The following is a 9823-nucleotide window of genomic DNA, read 5'->3' on the forward strand; positions in this document are numbered from 1 at the left end:
AATGTGGCCTCGCCTCTTGTTGGCCTATCTACATACTGTGTCAGGAAACCCTCCTGCACACATTGGACAAAAACTGACCCATCTAAAGTACTTTCCAGTCAATATTTGGAAAGTTAAAGTCCCCCATAACAACTAGCCTGTTACTTTCGCCCCTATCCAGAATCATCTTTGCAATCCTTTCCTCTACATCTCTGGAACTTTTCGGAGGCCTATAGAAAACTCCCAACAGGGTGACCTCTCCTTTCCTGTTTCTAACCTCAGCCCATACGACCTCAGAAGACGAATCCTCATCAAACGTCCTTTCTGCCACCGTAATACTGTCCTTGACTAACAATGTCACACCTCCCCTTCTTTTACCACCTTCCCTGATCTTACTGAAATATCTAAACCCCGGAACCTGCAACAACCATTCCTGTCCCTGCTCTATCCATGTCTCCGAAATGGCCACAACATCGAAGTCCCAGGTACCAACCCATGCTGCAAGTTCACCCACCTTATTCCAGATGCTCCTGGCATTGAAGTAGACACACTTCAGACCACCTTCCTGCCTGCCGGTACACTCCTGCGACCTTGAAACCTTATTCATGACCTCACTACTCTCAACCTCCTGTACACTGGAGCTACAATTCAGGTTCCCATCCCCCTGCTGAATTAGTTGAAACCCTCCCAAAGAGCATTAGCAAATTTCCCCCCAGGATATTGGTACCCCTCTGGTTCAGGTGTAGACCATCCCGTTTGTAGAGGCCCCACCTACCCCAGAATGAACCCCAATTATCCAGGTATCTGAATCCCTCCCTCCTGCACCATCCCTGTAGCCACGTGTTCAACTGCTCTCTCTCCCTATTCCTCACCTCGCTAGCACTTGGCACGGGTAACAAACCAGAGATAACAACTCTGTTTATTCTAGCTCGAAGCTTCCACCCTAGCTCCTTGAATTTCTGCCTTACATCCCCATCCCTTTTCCTACCTATGTCGTTGGTGCCTATGTGGACCACGACTTGGGGCTGCTCCCCCTCCCCCTTAAGGATCCGGAAAACACGATCCGAGATATCACGGACCCTGGCACCTGGGAGGCAACACACCAACCTCGAGTCTCTCTCGTTCCCACAGAATCTCCTATCTGTCCCCCTAACTATGGAGTCCGCGATGACTAATGCTCTCCTCCTTTCCCCCCTTCCCTTCTGAGCAACAGGGACAGACTCTGTGCCAGAGACCTTTACCCCATGGCTTACCCCTGGTAAGTCGTCCCCCCCAACAGTAAACAAAACGGTATACTTGTTTTTGAGGTGAACAGCCACAGGGGATCCCTGCACTGTCTGCCTGTTCCCTTTCCGTCCCCTGACTGTAACCCATCTACTTTTTTCCTGTACCTGAGGTGTGACTACCTCCCTGTAACTTCTCTCAATTACCCCCTCATCCTCCCGAATGATCCGAAGTTCATCCAGCTCCAGCTCCAGCTCCAGTTCCCTAACACGGTTTCCGAGGAGCTGGAGTTGGGTGCACTTCCCGCAGATGAAGTCATTGGGGTCACTAGTGGTGACCCTTACCTCCCACATTCTACAGGAGGAGCATTCAACTGCCCTAACATCCATTCCCACTGTTCTGAATTCCCAAACAGACTATTAAAAAAATAACTAGTAGCCTTACCAAATCAGCGCTCAGAACCATTTTTTTGGTTAGAGGAGGAGGATGGGTGGGAGACACTACCTAGGTAGTGTTTCGGGTAAAGCAACCGCCCAAATATATTACCTCACTTACTCACTCCAAAAATGGAGTCATGCGAGGTAAGACTTTTATAATCGAAAAGCTTACCTTCCCAGGCTGCCCTCGCGCTTCCTCCTGGACTCCCGCCGCTGAAAGAACTGAAAGGCCGCAGTCACGCGAGGTAAGACTTTTATCATCGAAAAACTTACCTTCCCAGGCTGCCCTCGCGCTTCCTCCCGGACTCCCGCCGCTGAAACAACTGAAAGGCCGAAGTCACGCGAGGTAAGAATTTTATAATCGAAAAGCTTACCTTCCCAGGCTGCCCTCGCGCTTCCTCCCGGACTCCCGCCGCTGAAACACAAAAAGATCCGGGGGCAACTTTTTCACAGAGAGGGTGGTGAGGTCTGGAATGGGCTACCAGAGGTGGTGGTGGAAGCGAGTATAATTCTGTAGTTTAAGAAGTATTTAGACAGATACATGGATGGGCTAGGTATGGAGGGATATAGATCAAACACGGGCAAATGAGACTTGTTCAGTTGTGAAGGGTCCGGTGACCCTTCCTCAAAAGTTGTGGTGGGATCAGCGAACCCTGGATGTCAAAGGCGTAAGAAAATATTAGAAGTTGATGACAGATACTGAGTATGGCAGAGTCCCTAGAGGAGTATAACAAGTGCAGGGGTGAACTTGAAAAAAGGAAATTAGGAATGAAAAGAGGTGTGAGAAAGCATTGGCGGGTACAATAAAGGACTACCCAAAAGCTTTTTAAATATACGAAGAGCAAGAGAATAATTTAAGAAAGAGTAGTGCTTGTTAGGGGTCATGAATGTAATGTGTGTATGGACCCAGAAGATACAGGCACAATAGAAGATATATGCATACTGAGGAGGGCCTCTCAAGGGAAAGCAGCAACAGACAAGTTTGAGGTGCCACGGTTGACTCCACTACACAGCAGGGGAAGAAAAAGACTGGGTGAGCTTAAGTGATTGGGAACTCTGATTGTAAGGGGAATTGGCAGGCAGTTCTGTGGCTCCAAACAAGACTTTTCAGTGATATATTGCCTCCCTGGTGCCAGGGTCCAGGATGTCTCAGAGCAGCTGAGAGGGTGAACAGCCAAGAGTAGTGGTACATGTTGGCTCAATGACACTGATTAAAAAACAATGAAGTCCTGCAACAGGAATTTAGAGAGTTAAGTAGTCGGTTAAAGAGAACAACAACTAAAATTGTAATCTCCAGATTAATTCCAATGCCACATTCTATTGAGTTGAGGATTAGGAAGTTAGGACTGATGAACATTTGACTAAATGGCTGATGTAGGAGGGAAGGCTTTAGATTTTTGGATCATTGGGACAAATTCTGAGATAGGTGGTACCTGTACAAGCTGGATGGGTTGCATCTGAACTAAAACGGGTCCAGTATCCTCACTGGGTAGTTTGCTAATGCTGTTAGGGAGGTTTTAAAATAATTTGTCAGGAGGCTGGGGTGTAGTACATGTAAAGTTGGGAGCAACATTCAGTAAGGTATAGAAGTACTACCAAAACAGTCTAGCAGGTGGAGAAGACATGAGTAAGGTACATCAGAAAACTAAATTGTATCTATTTCAATGCAAGGAGCATGCTGGGTAGGGTGGATCAAATTAGAACATTGATCAGCAGTTGGGAATATGATATTGTTGCAATCACTGCAAAGTGGTTGAAGGAAAGGCATGACTGGCAGCTTGAGATTCCAAAAAATAGAAGTTTCCGGCGTGATGGTGGGTATGACGTTACATTATTATTAAGGAAGACCATCACTGTGGTAATGAGAGAGGATGTTTAGAAGGCTGTTAAAATGGGGCCATCTGGGTCGAAATAAAAAAGGGTGATCATCTTGCTGAGATAGTACTACAGGCTTCCCAATAGTCAGAATGACAAGAGCAGATATGTGGGCAAATCAGGTGTGAGAGGAATAGGTTATGTTAGTAGGGGATTTCAACTTTAACTGGATTGCCTTAGTGTGAAAGGATTAGATAGGGTTGAATTTTGAAAGTGTATCCAGCAGAGTTTTTTGTGTCAATACACAGATAGTTCCACTAAAGGTGCGGCAGTACTATCCTAGGGAAGTCGGTCAAGTGGTTGAAGTGTTGCTGGAAGAATATGTTGGGGATAGTGACCAAACTGAGTTTCAAATTTGTTATAGAAACGGGTAGGGATCATGCACTAGGGGAAGGCCAATTTCATCATTGGAAAGGATCTGCCAGACATAGACTGGGAGCAGCTATTTGCAGGCATGAAGGTGCGTAAATTCTCACGGTGTGATGAGATGTATCTTAAACTGCTATGGGCAACAAGGGACGAGATTGCTCGGGTCCTGGCAGAGATATTTAATGATTCGCTGGCCACAAATGAAGTGACAGATGAATGGAGGATAGCCAATGTGGATCCTTTGTTTAGGAAGGACAGCTGGGGTAGGCTAGATAATTACAGACCAGTTAGACTGATGTCAGTGGTAGGGAAATTTTGAGAAAAGTTCTGAGGGACAGGATTAATCAACACTTAAAAAGGCAGGAATTGATCAGTGTGGATTTGTTGGAAGGAGATCTTGTCTGGCTAATTTAATTGAGTTTTTTCAAAAGGTGACTACAGTTGTCCTATAACGCGATAGTTGCGTTCTTGTGTATATTCATGCTATAGAAAATCGCCATAGAAAATCACCTTACGGGGAAATCGCTATACCTGTACAGCAGAATCCAAACAGTCTCCACTCTTCATCAATCACGTTACAGCCAATTTGCATTAACAAAACATGTGGTATAGCAGAACTACCTGTAAATATATATTGATGGGGATAATGGAATTGATTTGGTTTACTTGGATTTCAGTAAGATCGTTGACAAAGTCCCACATGGAAGGCTGGTCTGAGCGGTAAGAGACCATGGGATACAAGGCCATTTGGCAAACAGGATCCAAAATTGACTTGCAAATAGGAGGCAAAGGGTGATGGTGGAAGGTCGTTTTTGTGATTGGAAGCCTGTGGTCAGCAGTGTACCACAGGGATCGATGCTGGGATCCTTGCTGTTGTATTTTAATGTATGTTAATAACTTAGATATGAATGTAGAAGGTATAATCAGTTAAGTTTACAGATTACATGAAAATTGGTGGTGTTGTTGATGGTGAGGAGAATGGTCTCAGGCTACAGTCTGCTGTTGATCAGCTGGCAAACTGGGCAGAATAATGGTAGATGGAATTTAATCCTGGAAAGTGTGAGTGATGCATTTTGGGACGTCAAATAAAGAAAGGATTTATGCAATTAATGGTAAGTCCTAGGGAGTACTGAGGAGCATAGGGACCTTGACGTACAAGTCCATACTTAACTGAAAGAGTTGACACAGTAGATAGGGTGATGAAGAAGGCATTCGGGATGCTTGCCTTCATTTGCTGGGGTGTAGAAATAAGAGCAAGGAAAATTTGTTACAGCTTTAAAGAGCATTGATTAGGCTGCAGATGTGTGCAGTTCTGGTTGCCACACTGAGAGCATGCTGGAGGCAAATACTCTCTCAACCTTTTAAGATGTGTCTGGATAAGCATTTAAAATGCCAGGACATAGCAGGCTATGGACCAATTGCGGGTAAATACAATATTGTATTTTGGTGTTCGTTGGTCAGCATAGACATGGTGGGCCAAAGGGCCTGTTATTATACTGTATGACTATGACTCTGCATGGACTTCAGCAAAGCTTTTGATCTTGATCCTAATGGCAGACAGCTGAAGAAAGTAAGAACCCATGGGACCCAAGGCAAAGTGGCACATTGGATCCAAGATTGGCTGTAAGGCAGGAAGCAGAGAGTGTTTCTGTGACTGAAAGTCTTTTCCCATGGGGTTCCGCAGGGCTTGGTGCTATGATCTTTGTGTTTGTGGTGTACACTTATGAGTTGGACTTAAATGTAAGGGGTATGATTAAGAAATTTACAAATCTCTCAAATTGACAGGGTGGTAAATAATGAAGAGCTATAAAACTGCAGGAGGATATTTAAGAGAGGTATCAGGTGGGCAGAGCTGTGGCAAATGGAGTTCAGTCCTTTGTGTACAGTAATTTACTGGGGGAAGGTTAACAAGGCAAGGGATTACAGTATAAATGGTAGAATCCTGGAAAATAATGAAGATTGGTCCTTGACATGCTTATCCATAGATCCTTGAAGGTTGCAGCACAGGTAATCAGGCGTACGGGATACTTGCTTTTATTAGCTGAGGTGTAGAATGCAAGAGCAAGGAAATTGTGCTGGAAATGTATGAAATGCTGTGGTAGTGTCCCTACCTCTGAGCCAGAGACCCAGGCTCAAGTTCTGCCTGCTTCAGAGGGCGTGCAGTAACCTTTCTGAACAGGTTGATTAGAAAATACCTAAAATGCATGAAGTATATGATTGCAATCGAGGAATTGGAGAGGAGGTTCATGAGGCTGCTGCCTGAGCTGTGAGCAAAGATTGTGTAGGTGGAGATAGGACCTGATAGAGGTGTATAAGATTGAAGGGCATTAATAGAGTGGATGGGAAAGCAGTTTTCAGTAAGTAGAAGGGTCAAGAACCAAGGAGTGTACATTTAAACTAAGAAATATTGAGGAGATATTTTTCACTTGGAGGTTGTTGGTAGTCTGAAACTCATTGTCTGAAAGTGTGGTTGAGTCAGAAATCATTGTAATATTGTAAGCAGTATTCAGATATTCACTTGCATTGCCATAGCCTGTTCACGCTGTGAGCCAAAATCTGTAAAATGGATAAACGTAGTCAGATCTTTGACAATGCATTGGATAGACCTGCTGTGTTGTAAGCATCTATAGCTCTATGAATCACGCTGTAGGGAGTAGCTACATTTGTTCTTGGACTGATAAACGTCAAAATAGAAAGCCTTGTGTGGGCAAAAAAATCATTGACATGCAACAACTGTTTGTTTGTGTACACAAAATTGATCTTAAAACCAATCAGCAAAAATTAACGTCCTGGGAGACCCATACATCTCTTTTATAGAGTCTTCATGTTCATTTCCATTATTGCAACAGTATTATACTGAAACAATAATGGAATAATAGCTCAGCAATAATTTTCTGTGATAAAGAAACCTTTGGTTGTTGGTATCTTGATAGCTCTTCATTTTTTTGTATCTTTATGCAGGTGCTGTTTGGTACAGCTGATGGACAAGTAATAGTGATGGACTGCCATGGACGTATGCTGGCTCATGTATTGCTTCATGAATCCGATGGGATCCTGGGAATGTCTTGGAATTATCCCAGTTTTCTTGTGGAGGACAGTAGTGAAAGTGACACAGACTCTGATGATTACTCACCACCACAAGGTATCTGTGCAAAAATTTAATATACAGCAGTTGTGACTGCAAACTTCTAGAAATTAAATTGCTGTGGTTACTAAATATTGTATTAGAATTGTAAGTGTAGAATTACTTTGACCAAGGATTAGCACAGTAGTTGTCCTAGCCTTCTCCATTGTATTCCTGGATGTGGCCTATCCCACCAGCAGGACAGATTCCCCTGGGTGGTTGAACTGCAAATTACAGTCAGGTGGGGATGGACCTGGGAATCCTCATGACTACTTCAAAAACAGCCGAGGAAACCACCTGGTATTGTTACCCTCCTTGTTCCCTCAGCTGATGAATCAGGCTTCTTCTTGTTGAACAAAAACAAAGTTGCTGGAAAAGCTCAGCAGGTCTGGCAGCATCTATGAAGGGAAAAAACAGAGTTAACGTTTCAGGTCCGGTGACCCTTCTTGTTCTGAGGAAGGGTCACCAGACCCAAAATGTTAACTCTGTTTTTACCTTCACAGATGTTGCCAGACTTGCTGAGCTTTTCCAACAACTTTATTTTTGTTCATAATTTACAGCATCCGCATCTCTTTCTATTTTTATTTTTCTTGTTGAATACCACTTTGAAAAAGCAAGGGCACTGTGGGGAGATCTTTAATGTCAATAATTAACTAATTAGCAATCAGCATCCTCATCTCATGCTTCATAAAGAGGTGTCACACTTTTTTCAAGCCTGGTTCTTTCGCAAGACAAAAAGCTTTGACTTGAGTCCTTTAGCAATGCTTAAGTTGTACCATGGAGACAGCGTTGCAGACAGCACCGTCAGCATCCCTGGCTAAGTCCTGCCCCACTGACAGGCAGCACCAGCAAAGCAGCATACAGTTGGGAGGGAATTGCCCTGGGAGACTTCAGTATTGATTCTGGACTAATGAGGTTTCATTGGCATCAGGTCAAACAAGGGGACAGTAACCTCCTGGTGATTAGCATGTACTGCCCTCTTTAGCTCATGAGTGCTCATTTGTGTTGCACACTGCTTAGATGAAACACTGAAGATGGAAAAGGCACATGCACTGGCTGGGAGAAATGAATGTGCACCATCGAGAGCAGCTTGCTACTGCACAAGGTAGTTGAGTCGTAAGGGCCATAAGTACTAGACTGGGTTTGCAGCAGGTGGTGAGGGAACAAATTTGAGGGAACAACATACTTGACTTCACCATTGCCACTCTATCTAATGCAGATGGATCTCTCCATGTATCAGTAGGAGTGAAATCCACATATTCCTGTGGAGCCCAAGTGTCATTATCACGGTGAGGATGCCATCCATCCTGTTGTCTGGCACTACTACCATGCAGAATTGGCGATATTTTAAATGGACTGAGCAGCTCAACTGGACTGGGCATCCATGAAATGCTGCATGGCATGAGGTGCAGCAGAATTGTACTCAAGCAAAATCTGCAATCTGTTATGGACCAGACCAAACCCCGCTACTTTAAATCTATCAAGGCGATAACCTAGATATACTTGCCTTTCAAAATAAGATAAAAGTGAGGTTAAGTTGCTGAATTCCAGATGTAATTTGATTGGTCACGCTACTTGGCTTTAAGCAAACACATTTTATTTTAACTGTAGGGTAAGAATACGAAAAAAAGAAAGAAAATTTGGTATAGCTTTAACTCTATTGGAAAACTTAACAGAATAATAGGTTATCTAACTACTAAATGGCAAATGTTCCAAGATAGTAGCATTACTAAGCACACCCTTGGCAAAGACAAATTCAGTAAAATAAATTGTCTCACATGAGATTCTGGCAGCAGAGAGAGAAATTTCTGGGGGGGGGGGGGGGGTGGTGGGGAGGGGGAGAGAGAGAGAGAGAACTTACACAGCCAACTGCAAAACCATAACAACTGCTGAAACCTAAGCTAAAACCCTTGTTCTATGGGAGTCTGAATCCATCCATTCATACTGCTTCCATTGTTCCAACTTTCAAAAAAAACCCACGGCCTCACAAACTGTTTACTTCATTGGCATTGCACAGACAGCTTGTTACCTCTGTCTTAAAATCTCTCTTCAAAAAAATAAGCAGGACAAAATACACCTCTTAAAGCCATAGTGTTATCACAAACCTCATGGCCAAGCACATTCCCCACTGTCCTGTTGCCATCAAGCCAAGAAATAAATTGTGGTCCAATGAAGAATACGGGAGGGCAAACCTAAAAATGAGGTATCAACCTGGTGAAGCACAACAAAGTATTGCATGCATGGCAAATAGTGTAAGCAGCAAGTGATAGAACAAAGAGATTCCACAACCAACACATCAGACCTAAACTCTCCAGTCCTGCCACATCAGTTATGAATATTGGCAGACAATTAAATAAATCACTGAAGGAAGACGCCACAAATATTCCCGATGAGGTTGAAGTATTTACAACAATTTTCAGTCAGAAGTGCTGAGTGAATGATCCGTCTCTGCCTTCTCTGGTTAGTGCCAGCATCACAGGTGTCAGGGTTCAGCCATTTCAGTTCACTCCACTGTGTATCCAGGAATGGCTGAAGAACTGCAAAAGTTATGGCCACTGAGACATTCTGACAATAGTGCTGGAGGCATGTGCACCTCTAGCCACGCAACCACAACACTTGTACCTCCCTGACAATGTAAAAGACTGCCCAGGTTTCTTCCAATGTAGAAAAGAAATGACATATTCAGTCGGGCCTGTCGGTCTGCTTTCAATCATCCAGTGAAAGTGATGTAGAGGTCATGAACAGTGCACTCAAACAGCAATTGCGTGGCAATAACCTGCTCACTGATCCTCAGTCAGAGTTTTGCCAGGGCTAT

General features: G+C 43.9%; 1 protein-coding gene across 1 annotated transcript in view; it reads left to right on the forward strand.

Moving 5' to 3' along the window:
* The window catches only part of LOC109918713 (tubby-related protein 4-like), a 576781-nt gene that overhangs the window by 198619 nt on the left and 368339 nt on the right, over positions 1–9823 (forward strand). The window contains exon 4 of the mRNA XM_048600969.1: positions 6846–7026. Coding sequence (XP_048456926.1) covers positions 6846–7026 — 181 coding nt within the window. The remainder of the gene's footprint in view (positions 1–6845; positions 7027–9823) is intronic.

This window comes from Rhincodon typus, chromosome 9, assembly GCF_021869965.1.
Source record: "Rhincodon typus isolate 14 chromosome 9, sRhiTyp1.1, whole genome shotgun sequence".
NCBI lineage: Eukaryota > Metazoa > Chordata > Chondrichthyes > Orectolobiformes > Rhincodontidae > Rhincodon > Rhincodon typus.